Source organism: Poromitra crassiceps, assembly GCF_964638095.1.
Source record: "Poromitra crassiceps genome assembly, chromosome: 2".
NCBI classification, from domain to species: Eukaryota; Metazoa; Chordata; class Actinopteri; order Beryciformes; family Melamphaidae; genus Poromitra; species Poromitra crassiceps.
In genome coordinates this window covers 44971413-44990628 of record NC_139624.1, presented here as the reverse complement: position 1 = coordinate 44990628, position 19216 = coordinate 44971413, and the positions used below count along the sequence as shown (strand labels likewise).

Genomic DNA, 19216 nt, shown 5'->3' with positions numbered 1-19216 from the left:
AAGCTCTCACTAGTGCCTCAATTCAACCGACCTTGCTGCCGAGAGCACCCACAGGGCGACCCGAAAGGCACCGGTGAACCACGGCCATATGGCAACGTTTATGCCTAACCGAATGACATATTAGAGTGGCAATGATACTACTTTCTTGCCACCGACAGCACCGCGTGCGCGAACTGCGAACCGGACACGTCGAGACTGTAGTACCTGACAAAAGTGTGATGAGAGGACCATGAGGCCGCGGCACACATGTCCTCCACCGACACACCACGCAACAACGCAGAGGATGTCGCAACACCTCGCGTCGAATTCGCCTTGATACCCTCCGGGGGAACCTTGCCCACGGCAGAGTATGCCAACGCGATCGCCTCCACTATCCAGTGCGATAAGCGATCCTTGGAAAGGGGTCCGCCCTGGGCCCTTTGCCCAAAGCAAACCAACAGCTGATCTGTAATGCGTAATGAACGCGTCCTGGCCACATAGGCCGAGAGCGCCCTTACGGGGCACAGCATGTGCAAACGTCTCTCCTCACCCGAACTGAACGGCGGGGGACAGAATGCTGATAAGTCTATAACCATAGACCTATAGCTGGCATTAATATTCTTGGGCTGGTACGCCGGGTTAGGTCGCAACATAACCCTGCGCCCATCGTCCCCAAAAACCATACAGGCCTGCTGCACCGAGAGTGCAATCAGGTCACCGACTCTCTTCCCTGACGATAAGGCCAGCAGCAGCACGGTCTTTAAGGACAGAACCTTTAAATCGGCGGAGTCCAAGGGCTCAAACGGATGACCCGTTAGCCCGTCCAGCACCGTAACCAGGTCCCATTTGGGAAAAACGCACCGCAGCGGCGGGCGCAGTTTACGCGCCCCCTTCATGAAGTGCGAGACCAAAGGGCACACCCCCACGGGGGTCCCTTCAATCCCCATGTGGCAAGCCGAAATCGCGGTTACGTACACCTTAAGCGACTGCGGGGACTGGCCAGCGTCAAGCAAGCTTTGAAGGAAACAGAGAACTGGGCGCACGCTGCAGTTCACTGGATCCACACCCTTACTTACCATCGCGAAAAAACCCGCCACTTGTACGCGTACTGAGTGCGGGTCGATTTTTAGCAGCCCTAGCACTCTGAATAGTGCACACCACATTGTCGGGCAAGCCCTGTGCTAGCAACTGGTCCCGTTCAGGAGCCAGACCGCTAGCTTCCACCTGCCTGGGGAGGGGATACACCCACAGGTGAATCCCCGCTATGGTTCAGCGCCCCCGACCGCACACCGCCCTGTTTGTTCAGGTGGGCGATCGCTGCCATATTGTCCGAGCGAATCAGCACATGGTGCCCATGTGTGAGCCGCTGGAAGTGTTACCTCCGCAGGCTGGGGGGACTGCGGAGGCAACGTTCTCTTTCGAGTCTGGCCGCACGCGGACTTGTCCGGCAGTGCGGTCCCCAAGAGAGCTCCCAACCAACAATGGCCCACGGCGCCATTGATGGTGGGCTTGTCCTGAAGCAGAGCCCGGCGAATCGCCTTCAGCTCTAGCACGTTTATGTGGCGAAGCTCCTGAGCCTCCCACCGGCCGTTCGCCGAAAAATGCCTGCAAATCGTACCCCCTCCCCAGAGGGAGGCGTCTGTGCGAATCACCATCCTGAGCGGGACAGGGCCCCACCGAGTACCTCTAGAGAGGTAACGGGGGTCCGCCCATATGGCCAGGGCCCATATTTGGACCACGGGAGCATGTGTAGCCTCCCCAGCGGGAGCACATGCAGTGCTGAGGCCATCAGGCCCAACATCACTGTGCACTGATGCACTGACACCGAGGGCACAGACCTAACGTCCTTGGCTTGCTGTCCGAACCGTGCGAGCCTGTCGCTCTGGCGAAAGGCTCGCAGGAAGTCTAGCTCGAGCCCCAGGAAGGTTGCCGCCTGCGCTGGGACGAGGCCACTCTTCTGCCAGTTCACCAAACACCCTAAGGTTTGCCGGTGATCGGTCACCACCTTGGTATGTTCCGTGGCACGGACCCTCGAGTCGGCCGCTAAGCGAACGTCGTCGAGATATAGGAAGACGCGGATCCCCCTCGCGCGGAGGGGAGCCAAGGCTGTCTCCACGCACACCGTGAGGGTTCGCGGGCTCAAGACATGCCGAATGGCAAGACACAGAACTCGTAAGCCTTCCCCAGGAAGGATAACCTCAGGTATTTCCTGTGTCTCCTGACCACGTGGACATGGAAGAACGCACCTTTCAGATCCCCGGAAGTAAGAAATCCCCCTGTCTCAACTCGTTGAACAGGCGGGGAAAGAGAGCATTCGGAACGGGACTTCCTCAGCGTCTTGTTGAGATGCCGAAGGTCCAATTTTGGACGCATGGAGCCGTCCTTCTTGGGTACGATAAGTACCTGTGGTAGAAAACCCAAGCGCACATCTGCCTTGGGAACCGAGCGAATCGCCCCTCTGGCGAGGAATGAATAACCTCCTTGTGGAGTATGTCCATGGCCTCCCCCTCCACGGCCGGATCGGGGGTCCCGTCGAACGTGGGTGCGGGGCAAACTGTAGAGCGTATCCCTTCTGGAGGGTGCGCCGTAATGGGGACTTTCACAGGCTGGGGGGACTGCGGAGGTAACGTTCTTTCTCGAGACCGGCCGCACGTGGACTTGTCCGACAGTGCGGCCCCCAGGCGAGCTCCCGGCCAGCAATGGGCCGTCGGCGCCATTGATGGTGGGCTGTCCTAGGAGCCTCTAGCCGAGGCCAGGCCGTAGCCATGGACCAAGGCGAGCCTTGATGATGGGTATGAGACCCTGGGCGAGCTCCCGACCAAACTCGGGCCTTGGGCACCGAGGACGGTGGGTCTAAAGCTACAAGCCGCAGGCTGGAACTGAGCCCAGCCTTGGTGAGCCAACCGGTGGGCTTGACCTGGGCGCTGCCAACCGAGGCCAGGCCGTGGCGATGGACCAAGGTGCGCTGTGCCCCCTGCCAGGCTACCTGCACTTGCAGGGGGCGCCCCAACAAGGGAGTGCGACCCATGGAGAGCTCCCAACCACCCCGGGCCTTGGGCACCAAGGGCGGTGGGCTTGTCCTTAGAGCTACCAGCCAAAGGCTGGCACTGAGCCCAGACCTTGGCGAGCTGTAACCCCTGCTGGACGCGTAGCGCCAGCACGGGGCGGTACGTCTATTGTAGCGGAGGTAGCTCGCGCCCAATGTACTTAGCACACAGATACTAACTGCACAGGTGCACGCCAGCTATCTGCAACCATACTATAGTTCTGTGCTAAACAGTACTAATGCTATCTGCATGTATGCAAGCTAGCTTTCACACTCTTTTGAGAGCAGACCTTGGTCAGCTCTCAAGAGCTTAGCTGCGGCCCTGGGCTAGCCCAGCAGCTGCAAGACCGCGGGTTCAAGGCGCCTGTGCAGCGTGCTCATGCTCAAGGCAGAACACGCACTTAACGTGCCGGTTCATACTCGGCCAATGCAGTGATACACACACAGCCCATCCCCTCGCTGACTTTCCCTGCTAGTAGCAAGAGAAAGCCGGAAGCTAATCACTAATAGCAAGCTCCCGCGGGCCGCACCCTGTTAGCGGGAGTACCGTTTAAGCAGGCTAGCAGGCTAACAAGAAGCACAGGCTAGACAGTAAGCAACCCGGAGGCTAGCGAACGTGCGCGTGCAACGGTAACGTAAGCGGCAATAACCCAGCCCGACGGGGGGGCAACAATACCCACAACCTGTTAACCCGCGAGAACAGGTGTGAACCAGCCTCTAGCTAAGCTAGCGTAAGCACTGAGAGACAAGCGTGCGCTAACACAAGCCTGCGTACAAGCCGGTGCAGCGAGTCTCTACCCTGAGTAACACGGGGAAGAAAGCGTGACCGCAGGCAGAGGCCAGCGGCCCGCGAAGCTAGTCAATCATAGAAGAAACTCCTCAGAGGGAGTTACAATCTAGTAGATGCTATTTGCACGCAACACTTAGCAGACAAGCAAGCTGGCTAAGAAGGGTAAGAACTGAGAGAAGTCAAAACAACTTTTAGCTAGCGTACTCGCTCAGCTAAATCTCAGAGTGCCCCCTTAGGGGCCGGCGCCAGTAAAATCTACACTACAAGCCGTATGTAGGTCCCAGCAACGCCTGTGCAGCGTGCTCATGCCCTTAGGCAGTGCACACATCATTTTCATTGTGCCGGTCGTAACCGGCCAGCGTAGCCTCACAGCTAACACAGCACCTAGCTGTTCCCCCCTCTCTCTGCTAACAGGAATAACGGGGTTACCGTGTAAGCAATAGCCTGCGACGGTAAGAAGCACTAGATACTGGCTGCACGGGTAGCAAGCTAGCTATCTAGCTAACTGAAGAGCATGGCTTCTAGCTACTACTCTCGCTTACCGCGCGCCCTACACAGAGGTAGTCGTTACCCTGTCTGGGGACGCAGCCAGGTAGCTGGAGTGCTACAAGCTAGTCCAAGCTAGCTGCACTGAGCAACTCGCTAACTATCTATTTAACGTTACTCCTGGAGTAACGTGCGCGCTCTGACAATATAGCCGGCGCCTAAAACAAGCAAACGGACGCTAACGACACGGGTGCACGCTAGCTTATCAGCAAAAACCAGGCTGGCTAGCCTATTGCTCTAGTGCTACACTGTAAGCTAACAGCACGTATGCAACCTAGCTTAACAGTTTTGAGCGCAGACCTAATTCGGCCCTCAAACGAAAACGCTGCCCCAGCCAGGGGAGCGAAGCAAAGCTACACAGCGGCAGCAATAACCACTACACGGCGGTAGCAGCAGAACTACACGGTGGTAGCAATAAACAGTTAACTAAGGAAGATACTCTTAGCTTTTAGATGACTTGTTCCGACGCCGCTGGTGGAGGGTACAGGGTCGGGTCCCCGAAGCCTGCTTTATCCCGTCCACGCAAACCTCTTGAGGTGGGCAAATCAGCCGGAACGAGCCTAGTACCTAAAGCTATGTAAGAGAGCTAACTCAGAGTTAACCGCGGAGCTTTAGAAAACACGTCTTCTCAGCGGCTGGAAGAAAGCGTAAGTGATTATCCCTGGGCTGACAGGACGTGACGTAGTCACGTGGATCCGTGTCAGCCCCAGGGGGTACCACGCCACCTACGGGTGGCTGGTCGGTTTTAATGAAAAGTAATTTTGGAGCAAAATGACAGTCTTCCATAGGGCTGCGTCGCAGCGTTGTAGGCACTAGTGAGAGCTTGAGTTCGAAACGAAGTAAAACCTATTTTACGGACTCATTAGGTGGCGACAGTGCTCTCCAGATTACAGAAAGGTCCGGAAAACTGCAGGAAAAAGCCGTGATCAAAGAGAAACCGATGCATGCTGCAGCCAGAGCCATATAGATTGCTCTGTCTGCAGCTGAAGTTGGCTGCGAACATCAGTCAATCCGCGCCCACAACTGAGCTCCTCTGCCTCTGTCTGTCTGTCTGCATATAGTTTCTCCACACGATTACCCGCCAGAAAGGCAACACCCGACGCCGAAGGGCCAAACCTTTCCCTGCAGTCCCGTTTGGCATTTCCTTGTCGCGCTGGGAGCCGCCCGGCGCAAAAACGGAGGCTCCGAAAATAGACTGGGTGCGTGTGGGGAGGAGTTTGCAGCCGAGGGGGGGAGAGGGGGGTGGGGCACGCAGGCTCCACAGAACTACACCACGTCACTACATCAGAAAATATTAGCTAGAGTCAGTGAATGTGCTTGAAATGCTTCATTTCACAAAAGGCTGAATATCTCAGCTTATAATTTGAAACCTGTCTTTTTGCTCAAAACAGCCTATCTTCTCCGGCTCATAACTAAAGAAAGGAAAATGGTATCAATAAACTTTTTTTTGCAGATGATAGAAGAGAGTCTCCTCGTTCTTTGTGCGTGTTCGGTGTTTACATAGTAATATCACACAATATTCTGTGGGCTTCGAGAAATCACTGAAAACGCTCTGAAACTCTGGCACTGGGAGCTTCCGTTCTCCAAAAGTGGCTGGCACTCAATGAGTTAATATGTAGTTACATTGTAATGGACCTGTAAAGTGGAGTGAGTCTATTTCAACCGTATTGCCCAGCCCTAACAGTAGCAGCCATGCATGATAGGACAATACCATAGCTTTACCAGGCCAGTACACACATACATACACACACACACAGCTGAAACTCACGGCCTCTCCTAAGGCTTTCTGCACCAGGGGCCAGCACTCCTTCAGGTAGGCCTCTCTGTATTTGGGGAAGAGCGTGGCGAAGCTGCTCTCCTCCAGCAGGCCGCGGGGGTTATCCTCCCTGCTGAAGGACGGCTCCTTCCAGCCATCAGGCACCGTCAGCAACTCGCTCTCGTCCCCTGCCACACACACACATACACACCATGTGTGAAAAATGTGCTTCCTCTACAATGCATTTCCCTGCTGGTGTGTCCTCATCTTCCCCTGGTTGTTTTGTCATTTTGCCATTCTCAGGAAAATTATCATGGAGGAACTGTCTTTAATAAATGACAGGGATACTTGTATACAACTTGTATAGAGTAGACCTGACTGAGGTTCTCAATGAGTGCGTTTACATGCACACTAATAAACTGTTTATTATCGGATTTCTAGAGTTACCTGATTATTCAAGTGTCATGTAAACAGGATCCTTTACCAGATAAAGGCTGTTTCTGCTAAATCATCATGTTTATTCATTGCAGTCAATGTCCATTCACACACTTTGAGGTGAGTTCCCGCTTACTAAGTGCATGTAAACACGGATATCAGATTATTCTCAGTTATCTGTTTATTGTGTGCATGAAAACACCCTCAATGTGGGGTTCCAGGAGGTCCCCAGCAAATTGACAAATTGTTAAATTCACCATAGTTTAATTTACAAGAATGACCAATTTGAACAAAGTTGCCTACATGAATACTGAGAGGCATGGGATTCTGGACAAAATCTTATACAATAAGCATATTCTCACATTTTAGTCTGAGGGGGGGGGGGGGTCTCGTCAAATGAGGCTCTGTGGCTCTAATGTGGACTAAATTAGGGGTCCATGAGAAATTGAATCATTGTTATAGACGGTTTTAACTTGACAACAAAAACATTCTAAATTGAACCCCCGCTCAATTCCTGTTGCAGTGTTTGCTATGGACATAAAAGAAAAAAAAACATTCAAGTGTAGGACTGACCATTCCGTGAAAACCGTCTATAGCCTGAGACAACGTGATATATTTCATGATATCTCAGTCTTTATATAGCCTTCTTTTATGTTTGTGTATATATTTTGTACTAGACACATTCGTATTTCCTTGCAATTGTTTATTTTTTGGTAAGGCATTTAACTTACACTTGAATAAAGTTACTAGCCTATATTATTATTACTGCTATTATTATGATCCATTATGAGGGAACGTGGAACTATTTTGAGCAGAAACACATTTTGCCACAACTTCACAAGGCAGCACACACGAGCTAATGCTATGCAATGCATGCTTTCCAGTGCTGCTTGTAGGTAGCAGTGACGACAGTTCAGTTTTAGCTTTTAAATCAGGCTCAGCTTCAGAATAAACAGACGACTTTTACCGTTTCTAACCCGACAACATCCAGAATTCACCTTGGCTTTTAGTCTTTTTTGATTTCTTCCCAGTTTGTGCTTCACTCACGCCGTCTTCTGTTGTGGAGGACGCCATTGTTGAATGACGACACGACTGGAAACTTCTTCTTCTTCTAGTGTTTTATGGCGGTTGGCAAACGTATTTGTGCATTACCGCCACCTACTGTATTGTAACAGCTTCACACTTTAACTAACCTCGCGTCACCAGGCTCTTCTCGGCGAGAAAGAGCCTGGCGGCCTCCGTTTTTTGTGGTGTTCCATTCTCCACCATATACATACTGGAATACTCTGCCCCCACTCTTACTTGTATTCTCCTGTCCAATAAGAAGCTTAGAACCCAATTATATGCTCTACCGCCAATTCCCAATGATTTTAACATAATTAACAGTCCTTCCTTCCATAGCATGTCATAAGCCTTTTCCGCATCAAATAGCTACAGGGATCTGAAGGGTCTTTCCCTGGTTTTAGGACAGGCACAATTAGCTCAAACATACTGAAAAACTGGTCTAGTGGATCTCATGACACCTACATTCTTTCTAATAGCCTACTTCAGGATCAGGATTCTCCATTAAGTCTATTTCTGCACTGCCTGGCCTACACTGCAAGATTATCTGAACTGTGAACTTTCCTAAATGTTTGTGTCAAAAGTTCAGCCTTTTCTAAATTATTGACAGCCACTTTGTCCCCACTGTTTAGCACTGGTAACTCATAATTTCTTCTTACCCCCCCATCCTTCTAATCATGCTCCAGACATCTGACAGCTGTACCTCTCTTCCAATACTGGTTCCAAAATGTGCGTTTTTGTGTTCTTATTGTCCTCCTAACTATTGCCTGAGCCCTTTTATACTGTATCAAAGCATCATGAGAATGATGTTTCTTGAGCTGTCTAAATGATTTATTCCTGGCTTTTATGGCTTCACTACACTCACTATTCCACCAGGGTACATTCTTAACACGTCTAGCTCCTTTACTCTTACGGATTGTTTCCTCAGCTGATTGAATAATTTCATTAACCAGTTCATCATTAAAAATGTTTACATCCATCTGATTCTCCTGTATAAACTTCATAATGCACCTATTCCCGCTAATCTCTCGGAAAGCACTCCAATCAGCCTTTCCCAATTTCCACCCAGGAATTTTCTTACCCTTATCATAACAAATGTTCGTACCAACCGTAGTCAGTACTGGATAGTGATCACTACCTACTGTACTATGTTTTAACACACTCCATGTGCTTACACCTGCTATCATACACAAATGTCAGGTCGAGTGCTGCTTCTGTATTTTGTGCGCTATTATATCGACTTCCTTCTCCATTATTAATACACACCGAACAGTGATCATCAATATATTCTTCAACAACTATACCATTTGTGTCTGTGTTATTGCTCCCCCATAATGAATTATGGGAATTGAAGTCCCCACACCATATTACACTCTCTTGCACAGACCCTCTACCGCCAACATCTTCTAGTATAGCTTGAGTCTCTCACACGGATTATAATAGTTAATATCTATCCTACCTTTGTCTGTCCATACTTTAATCACAATTGATTCATGATTTGGGCTTACACATATAACCTTATTATAACTCATTCCATTCTGTATGAAAGTCACAACCCCTCCTCCTCTACTGGATTATCTGTCCCTTCTAATTGCAGTGTATCCCTTTATAATAAAATCCAATTGTGTTTTCAACCATGCCTCATGTATACAGAGTACATCTGGCTTTTCTCCCAAATTATCAATATAATTCTTAAAATCTTTGCCATTTGCAATTAAGCTTCTTGTATTCCACTGAAGCAAGGCTAACACAATTAGGATCCACCACATGCCTGAGATGATTGAGTATCTTCATTCAGAATAACAAGTTTCCCAGTGCAGCCCTTTCGCAGGTACCTCTCAGCTGATTTAACAATTATTTTGATCCTTTCATTTCGGCTTTTGGTCTGTGCCGAGCATTTGAAAATGTCTGCCATAAACGGTACAAAATCATTCTTAGCCACTATCAGAGTTTCCTCCTCACATTTCTTCTTCGTTGCAATTGTCTGAATTGTTCCAAACCCCTCCCTCAGTGTGTCATTCAGGTCCTTTCCAAAAGTGTCCACAATGCTCAAGAATGTCCTGGCAGGATTCAACATCTTTATTTTCAGATTTGCCTTGTGTCTCCGGAGCACAGTTGATATCCATGGCACATTGGCCATGAATGCCAAAAAGCCTTTCTGGTCCACACTGATAGGTTACTTTGTTCTGCTCCATTCTTCTCATGCTCAGGTTCCTTTTCCACTGCCCCCACATCAACATTTATCTCCTTTTGCTTCAGCATCTGATTCCCATTCACTTCTTCCTTCTTGGACACTGTGCTGATCCAGCATTGTGATTCCCTTCGCAGTGCAGACACTTTGACTGCTCTTTATTAACTTTCACATAAAGTTATTTGGTTGAAATTTAGGTGAAACCTAGTTGTAATTGATGTGCATAGTGTAAGGCTGACATGGTGAAACTTTCAACTTGGTTTCACTTAACTATAGATGACACCAAGGCCATGTTCATAAAACGGCAAACTGTTGTTGCGTTCTCGGCTTCGAGTTGCAAATGAATTACATGGCGTTAAGCCCTCTGCAATGCAATTGATTGAAACATGCCAGAAACTCAGCTGCAGCCCGCAGCAGTTGCAAAACTCTCAACACCAAACAAAATGCTGATAATGTGTCAGATGATGATGTCAAACAGCAGAGCCATGTCAACAAACAAATAGTCTCTCAAGCCAGACTGTCTTCTACATACCTGCCAACATATGGGCTGTGAAAAAGATGGATTATCACTACCCCCACCCCCACACACCCATATAACCCTACACCACAAATTAATAGAATAAATAGAAGTAGGCTAGAGTAAATTACTTTTTAAGTCTTAAATTCACATAACTCACAGTAAAATAAATACTGATAATGATAAGATAAAATAAAATAAACATACATGGACAAAATGTGATCAAAAGTGAGCATCTAAAATTTACATCACAAAAATTATCAAGTGCAAACATTTAGAGTTTCAGTGAATATGGAATACGGTAGAAGTGCCCCTCTGTGGTTCCACGGCTTGTTTGTGTTTGGCATCAATATTTAGCATGTTTGCTAACATTAATTTTCCCAACCGCATTCTACGGTGGGGAACATACATGCTTGCAAAACGGCATTGCCGAACATAGCTTGCAAAACGCATAGCTTGCAAAACATAGCTTGCAAAACGCATGGTATTCGCTAATGTGGCTAGCGGTTAGAAACGGGAAGGTCTCGCACTGAAATTTGGCAGGGCATCTCTTCTTCTTGGGGACGTGTTTGACTGCAATCCTCCACCGAGAGCTTGCGCGAGTGCAGTGAGTGTCGAGCTGCAGGGCGGGTGAGGCCGCGAAGTGGCCGAGCTGCGTATGCAAGCTGCAGGGCCAGCCCAGCAAGCTGCAGGGTGAGCCTATAGGAATCGAGCGCGTGTAGCGCACGAGATGCCTAGTATCCTACAAATCGGGAGATTAGCGGGAGAAATTACGAATCGGGAGCACAGCGGGAGATAGGCTTAAAAATCAGGAGACTCCCATGTAAAGTGTTGACAGTTATGCTTCTACATTCTGCGATCATAATAGCTGTCTAACAAAGGACGTTGAGGGGGGGGGGACGCTTCAGAGTGAAACTGTGGCTGTAAAAGCATCTTATTTTGAAAGCCCTAAATTAGAAGATCTACTTTTACATTCTGGCTGACTTGACATTCGTTCAGTAAATGCTGGAAACTTGTCTCATCCTAGGAGAGACTCTTTTTTTCTGCTGATTTTTTGTGTGTGCATAGGCTATTCCGTCATTGGAGACAATGTAAAGACAATTTAAAGTAAACTGTTAAGAAATTCGGATTTCAGCCTTTGGGAAGCACTGACGTAGTTATCAAAGGGCAAAAAAATACAGTTTCCAGCTGGTGTGCTATTGGTGCTGTTCACAGCTGATCCGATAAATAGCCATGTCGTTTGGAGGTCCATCTAATCGGCTGCCACGGTTTTGTAACTTTTAGACCAAATGCAAGAAAAAGGCGGTAGTTTGTGGATATTACTGGATTTTGGGGCCAATATAAAAAGGGCTATAATTCCAAGTAAATTACTGGAATAACATATCAGGGAGCAGCCGTGATTTTCACATTGACACATGGGTAGCGCATTTGTGAATTCAGAAACATTTCCATCTTGTGCCTTTTCCACATGCCATGGCAATGCCGGGATAGATGTGGCAAGGGCTTTTTACAACAAGGGACAGTCAAAGGAAGGATAGGGGCTCTGTGGTGAGGTGGGCAGCTGTGGAGAGGTGTCAGGACTGCCCCATTGTCTTTCAAATCGACTCATTCAAGTTGCAGAGTGGAGGGTGTGTACGTGTAGTCTCACGTCGGCTACTGCGAGACTAGCGGGTGTGTAGCTACACACTTCTCGCTACTACCAAATGTAAAGCCCCTTTAACTGAGTAAAAGTTCATAGGCTTTGTGTGGCGGCCTGGGAGAACCCTTCACATGTCGCTGCTAGACATTGTTGGCAATCAGCCAAAGAAGGTTGAAAATGAGTCTTGCAGGGATTTTGCAATTTTTTTTAAATATGATTTGGTTACTTTAATCTCCATAGTACATCATGGCGAAAAAATATTTTCATAAAACAAAATGTATATATATATATATATATATATATATATATATATATATATATATATACATACATATATATACATACAGTAATGGTTTTGGTGGAATGTCACTATAGAAAAAGGATGGTGTGGACTGTTTAAAGCCATTTTTCTCATGTTTTCCTACACATAAAATACTCATAACTTTTGATCTGAGAGAGCTATTGCAGTCATTGCAAAAGCTATATATAGGAGTTTATAATTTATGAAAAGAATAATAATGTCAAATTCCCACCATGTGAAAGTTTCTGCACGACACCACACATTTTATTGCAAATGTAGCCTACTTGAGTAAGAGTAAAAAGTCCCTTACAGAAATAACACGAGGTTCACATCTGTCCACGTTTCACCACGTGTCCACAAGTGGTGAACATGTGAACACATGTTAAATTTCACTTGTGAAAACATGTGAAAAACATGTGAAATCCATGGGAAGCGTGTGGTTTTGGAATATTTTCACATGTGGAAAACATGTTATCACATGTTATCACATGTGATCACATGTGATAACATGTTTTGCCACATGTTGTATTCACCTTATGTAGCCACGCCCATTTGACCCGGTTCTGTGGCCGTCCTACGACTTCCGGCTAAAAATAATAATTAAAAAAAAAAAAAAATGGCTGCGCTGCTCCAATATCATTTAACTCTGAATTAACTAATAATCTAGCCAATTGTATGTAACATACCAAATAAAAGCAAACAGCAATGTCTAAGAATGCAACGCCATGTAACTGGCTCGTTAAGTCTCGCATTCCAGGGAATTACGTTAACGTCTGCGGGTCTTTATTAACGTTAATGGCTCGCGCTGCCTCGGAGGAGAGAAAACCATCCGAAACTTTCTTTGTTGGAGTCCAGGTATGTTTTACAAGAAAGTGCTCGTCATTGTCGACGATAACGTTATCTGACCTGGCTAACAGTGGATACTCCGCTTGCTTGCTGTGTACCGAGCTCAAAGTAGTAGGCTACGTTCTTTATTTTACACCCTGCGCTGTCCACTACAAAAACGACTCTCTTCTTCATGACGTTCTTTCATATTTGGCGCCGTGACCGCCGGAAGTGTTAGACGGACCCGGAAGAATTTGGCCCACTGTAAGGTCTGAACATAAGGTGATCCAAAACCACACACTTCCCATGGGCAAAGCACATTCCACATGTTTTCACGTGTGAGATTTAACATGTTTTCACATGATCACATGTGAAACTGCACATGTACAAAATCACGTGTGATCACATGCGATCACATGTGATTTTGCACATGTGAAGTTCATGTGGTTTTTCTGTAAGGGGTATTCTGCAAAACAAAACTCTTAGAAGTACAATTGATATTAAAATAATATTTGAGTACAGTACATGTAACTGAGTAAATGTAGCCTACTTCCACCCACCTCGGATTGTTCACACATGTCAAAACTTCATGCCATCAAACTAGATAGCAAACACGGATAGCTCAAATGTCCAGTTGGTGTCACTCCAGATTCAGGTTTAGGGGAGCCCGGTGACCGAAGGAAAAAAGAGGCCAAGCCCAAACACCGGCAGTTCAGTGACAAACATATTATGTATGTACTTGTATGTCTGCAGATCCACCGCAGCAACAGCTCAAGGGGTACATAAGACAAAAAAGGTTGGGAACCAGTGCCACTATACAATAGGTTCTGACCTATTGTTTAGTAGGCCTATGTTGTATTCTATCAATGACATATTTAGGCTACATCCTAATATGAGCACCCAGCAGGCCTACTGTATGTACTGTAGTAGTGTAGTTGGTAAAACCATAGTCAATCTTAAACAGACAGTTTCTCATAATAGCTCTAGTCTGCAAGGCCGTTCAACACATTAACATTTAACTGCAGTAAGAGGCGGAGCAACACTGGAGAGAGGGAGAGGAGTGCTTCAACGTCACATTCCGGAAATGCCTGAGCTTCCTCCACTGCCGCAGTCAAGAGGTTTCTCTCTTTCTCTCTAAAGAACAAATAAACATAAGTTCATCAGGCCTTTCTCAACAATACAGCAGAAGTACAGAGGTGAGTACAGCAGATAATATTGTTTACTGTTTAATATTTACTCTATTTAAAGAGAGAGTAGCAACACATTGACCTGTATCCAGACTGGATGTTTCCCTGTTCTCAGTTTGCACTGATACAAATGAAGTTTTTAGTGAAGTGCAATTTAACTAACTCAAAACAACGTATTCATAATATAACTTTGATATTTCTTTGATGTGAATATTCAAGAATAGTGTTTTGACATATTGTTATTTCACACTTTCACTTTTGGTCTCAGGGTCTAGATATGGCTGCTGCCAGCTGTCTCCTATCTGAAGAACAGTTTATGTGCTCCATCTGTCTGGATGTGTTCACCGATCCAGTCTCCACACCATGTGGACACAACTTCTGCAAAAACTGTATCACACATCACTGGGATGTTAATGCCCCATGCCAGTGTCCCATGTGTAATAAGCTTTTCGACAGAAGGCCTGAGCTGCATGTCAATACTTTCATATCTGGGATGTGTGATGAGTTCAGAAGGTCAGCTCAGATGAAAGCCAGCAGCTGCCCAGACCAACCATGTGCCAAATCAGGAGAAATTCCCTGTGATGACTGCACTGCGCCCAAACTGAAGGCCCTGAAGTCCTGCCTGGTGTGTCTGGCCTCCTACTGTGAGACTCACCTGGAGCCTCATCAGAGAATCAAAAGCCTGAGAAAACACAAGCTGATCAATCCTGTGGAGAACCTGGAAGGCAGGATGTGTGAAGAGCATGATAAACCACTGGAGCTGTTCTGCAAGACTGACCAGATGTGTGTGTGTTTGCTCTGCACTGTTTTAGACCACAGGTCACATAACATTGTTCCTCTGAAAGAAGAATTTGAAGGAAAGAAGGTTGAGCTGGGGAAGATAGAGGCTGGAATTCAGCAGAAGATCCAGGAGAGACGACTGAAGATTCAGGAGATCAAACAGTCAGTAGAGCTCAGCAAGGAAGATGCAGACAGACAGATAGCAGACAGTGTGTGGGTCTTCACTGCTCTGATGCAGTCTGTGGAGAGAGAACAGGCTGAGCTCATTGAGACGATCGAAGAGAAGCAGAAAACAACAGAGAAACGGGCTGCAGGCTTCATCAAAGAGCTTGAACAGGAGATCTCTGAGCTGATGAAGAGAACCACTGAGGTGGAGCAGCTCTCACACACTGAAGACCACCTCCACCTCCTCCAAAGCTTCCCATCCCTGAACATTCCTCCACATAAGGACTGGACAGAGGTCAATGTCCACTCATCATATGTGGGGACTCTGAGGACAGCTGTAGCTAAGCTGGAGGAGACTCTCAGTAAAGAGATGGAGAAGCTGCTTGCTGAGGCTGAGCTGAAGAGGGTCCAGCAGTCTGCAGTGGATGTGACTCTGGATCCTGATACAGCACAAGCCTATCTCATCCTGTCTGATGATGGGAAACAAGTAAAAGTAGGTGATGTAGGGAAGAAACTTCCAGACAACCCAGAGAGATTTTCTTATTGTCCTGGTGTCTTAGGTAAGCAGAGCTTCTCGTCAGGAAGGTTTTACTACGAGGTCCAGGTTGAAGAGAAGACTGATTGGAGTTTAGGAGTGGCCAGAGGGTCGATCAACAGGAAGGGAGAAATCACACCAAGTCCTCAGTATGGCTACTGGACTATATGGTTGAGGAATGGAGATGATTATGCAGCTCTTGCTGGCCCTCTTGTCCCCCTCTCTCTGAAAAGGAAGCCTCAGAAGGTGGGGGTGTTTGTGGATTATGAGGAGGGTCTGGTCTCCTTTTATGACGTTGATGCTGCAGCTCTTATCTACTCCTATACTGCCTGCACCTTCACTGAGAAACTCTACCCATTCTTCGGTCCCGGTCTTAATCATGGTGGTAGAAACTCCGCCCCTCTGATCATATCTCCTGTCAATCACACAGATTAGACTAATCATTCATCACCACATATTTACACATACATTATTTTTCAGGTAACTGTTATAGCCATTCTAATGTTGAATGGTTTTTTTATTACATAAAACAAACAAATTCAGACTTGTCTTAAGCATGTTTGAAGATGAATTTGTTATTTCAATGGAACTTTCCACTGAGAGAAGAATTCTTCACCCTGACATAAAGTCAGAGAACTTCCTGTGTCGACCACGAGGTCTACAAATCACTTGAGGTGGTGAGCTTCGCAGCCAGAGGAGACTTCCTGTTGATAACTACCAGACATACAAGACACCAAGAGATGTGGCTACATGTGTACACTTTGACGTAAATGTCAGAGGACATTTACGTGCTTTCGATAAAGCCACAATGAACCTTTCTCAGAAAATAGATGAAAGGAGGTGAACTGTTTACGCTTATAGGAAAATGCTGATTGCGTACTTTGAACATTTACTCTGACATTTACTCGTTACTCTGATTACTTTTGCTATTACTCTGTATGTTGTACCATGTGATCGGACTGCCTGTTTTCACAGCTCAACCAATAAGGGTACGAGAATACCTCTACCCATGTGCTTCCTGTGTTGTGTAATGCCAGTTGGCTATAAAAGCCTGATTTCTATTGTAACTGCAGAGCTCTCTGAATTAAACTACAGAATCTTTGCAGCTTTAGTTGTTGGTGTCATTTATTGGTTTCAGTTTTCTCCCAGCCAGGCTGGGTCTGTAGACCGGGAGTCTTACAAACTCTTTGGCCGCCTTCTTGGGACATAGAAAGTGGATTCTGAACCTGACAGCATTCCTGTAAACTTTTGCTAACCACATAGCATATTTTATGCATTTAAGTGAAATCCCCATTCTAAAACCCCATTCACTTTTCCTCTTACGGACCCGGAAGTATACTTCCAGACTCATTCCTGCGGTGCTCTATCAGCCAGTCATAATAAGTGGGTTAATGCACTAAGTAAGAGTTAATGTTACAAGAAGTAAGGGGTAATGCACTTAGAGATGTCCATTATCAGAAAGTAATGGACGATGCGGAGGCATGAACCGTCCGCTAAATCAATTAATTTCTGATAATGGACACCTCGAAGTGCATTAATTAACCCGCATATACTGTATCATGGTCACTTGCCAAAGAAACAAAACATCACTACTTGACTTTTTGAATGTCATAGTGCTCTTATTCTCTAACACTACCTTTTTTTAATAGATTTTTTTGGGCCATTTTGAGTTTATTTGATAGGATAGTATGTGCTAGACAGCAACAGGAAGGCAGAGAGGACATGCAGCAAATTACCACAAGTCGAATTGGAACCCGGGTCAGGTGCGTGAAGGACAAACCCTTAATGGTATGCGTTCTACCAGGTGAGCCACCGGGATGCCCTCTAAAGGTCCTTGCACACAGAGTCCGAATTGTCCGCTGCGTTTTTTTAATCCGTCATCCGAAAAAAAAACGTCACGCACAGATACCTTGCACACTGAGTCCGAATTGTTCGCTGCGTTTTTGAATACGTCAACCGATAAAAAAAAGTCACGCACACACTACTGTATATCCTTTTGTTTTGGCATCCTGTTGCTGCTGCTCTGCTGTGCTGACACAACAGTATATCATCTTCAATCTGTTAAAATCATCTCACTTTTGCTAGATAGATACCTTCAGCACACAGAAAATGACATGGAACCCTAGCCAACCAACACCTATCTAATCTCAATCAAAGAAGAGTTGTAGTTATATAAATGGCTATATAAATGTAGGTCACATAAGCCGCTTTCAGACATGCCTTGGAACTCGGGAGTTATCTAGAGGGGATCCGGGTGGTGGTGTATGTATGAACATATTTTGGTGAACTATGCGCGCTCCCGCGACCCTCCTACTCTCCGGCTCTGAGACAAGCTTCTACCCTATATCAGGGGCAGATTGGTCCCCTCCCCTCCAGAGCTCCGTGAAGTAGCCAGCTCAGTGAGTGGGATGAGAGAGACAGAAAGCCAGCGTGACAGATTATTATTATATAAATAGTCGATGTGAATGAGAGAGTGAAAAAAACATCATGCAGTTTCAGTTTTTCCAAATGAAGCTCGAACCTGCTCCGTGTGTGTCAGCCAACAGGCTACTGTATATGTTGCTGGATTGAAACGCTCATGGCTTTGATCTTATTTCATTTCTGCATAGCTTCGCACAGCACACACACTGTAGCTCTTCCCTACAGCGCTGGCAGCAGGCCGGTGAGCAGAAGATGCTTTAGTCAGTTCACTCACTCAGGCCCTGTCAGACCTGGTATTAACTCATTGAGTGCCAAGGATGAGTATGTTCGTCAATTCAAATACTAACGTAGAGTGCCAAAGACGACTAAAGTCGTCAATTGCGTTTTTTAACGGGGGGACGTGGATCAAAGCCTCAGGCATCTCCTGTACAAATATTGTAGCTATTGAAGGTGTATAACCTATTTTACGGACTCATTAGGTGGCGACAGTGCTCTCCAGATTAGAGAAAGGTCAGGAAAACAGCAGGAAAAAGCCCCGTGATGAAAGAGAAACCGCTCATGCTGCAGCCAGAGCCATATAGATGGCTCTGGCTGGAGGTAACGTTAGCTGCGAACAGCAGTCAATCCGCGCCCACAACTGAGCCCCTCTGCCTCTGTCTGTCTGCATAGTTTCTCCACACGATTAGCCGCCAGAAAAGCAGCACCCTACGCCGAAGGGCCAAACCATTCTCAGCAGTCCGGTTTGGCTTTTCCGTGTCGCGCTGGGAGCCGGCGCACAAAAACGGAGCACTCCGAAAATAGACGCTGGGTGCGTGAGGCTGTGTGTTAGTGTGGGGAGGAGTGTGCAGCTGAGGGGGGGGAGAGGGGGGTGGGGCACGCAGGGCACCAAACAACTACACCACATCACTACATCAGAAAATATTACCTTCAGAGTCAGTGAATGTGCTTGAAATGCTTCAGTTCACAAAAGGCTGAATATCTCAGCTTCTAATTTGAAACGCCTGTTTTTGCTCAAAACAACCTATCTTCTCCGGCTCATAA

The 19216-nt window shown here is 46.8% G+C and overlaps 2 protein-coding genes across 2 annotated transcripts in view; one reads left to right on the top strand and one right to left on the bottom strand.

The window, feature by feature from the left end:
- The window catches only part of krr1 (KRR1 small subunit processome component homolog), a gene marked incomplete at its 5' end in the record, with an annotated part of 34226 nt that extends 26600 nt beyond the window's left edge, over positions 1–7626 (bottom strand). The window contains 2 exons of the mRNA XM_083632032.1: positions 6130–6305; positions 7551–7626. Of these exons, the coding sequence (XP_083488158.1) occupies positions 6130–6305; positions 7551–7626 (252 nt within the window). The remainder of the gene's footprint in view (positions 1–6129; positions 6306–7550) is intronic.
- Positions 7627–14179: 6553 nt separating this feature from the next.
- Positions 14180–16785, top strand: LOC310772270 (E3 ubiquitin-protein ligase TRIM39-like). Its single transcript, XM_083632031.1, has 2 exons — positions 14180–14283; positions 14543–16785. The coding sequence occupies exon 2, from the start codon at positions 14552–14554 to the stop codon at positions 16187–16189; it is 1638 nt and encodes a 545-aa protein (XP_083488157.1). The 5' UTR covers positions 14180–14283; positions 14543–14551; the 3' UTR covers positions 16190–16785.
- The last annotated feature ends 2431 nt before the right edge of the window (positions 16786–19216 follow it).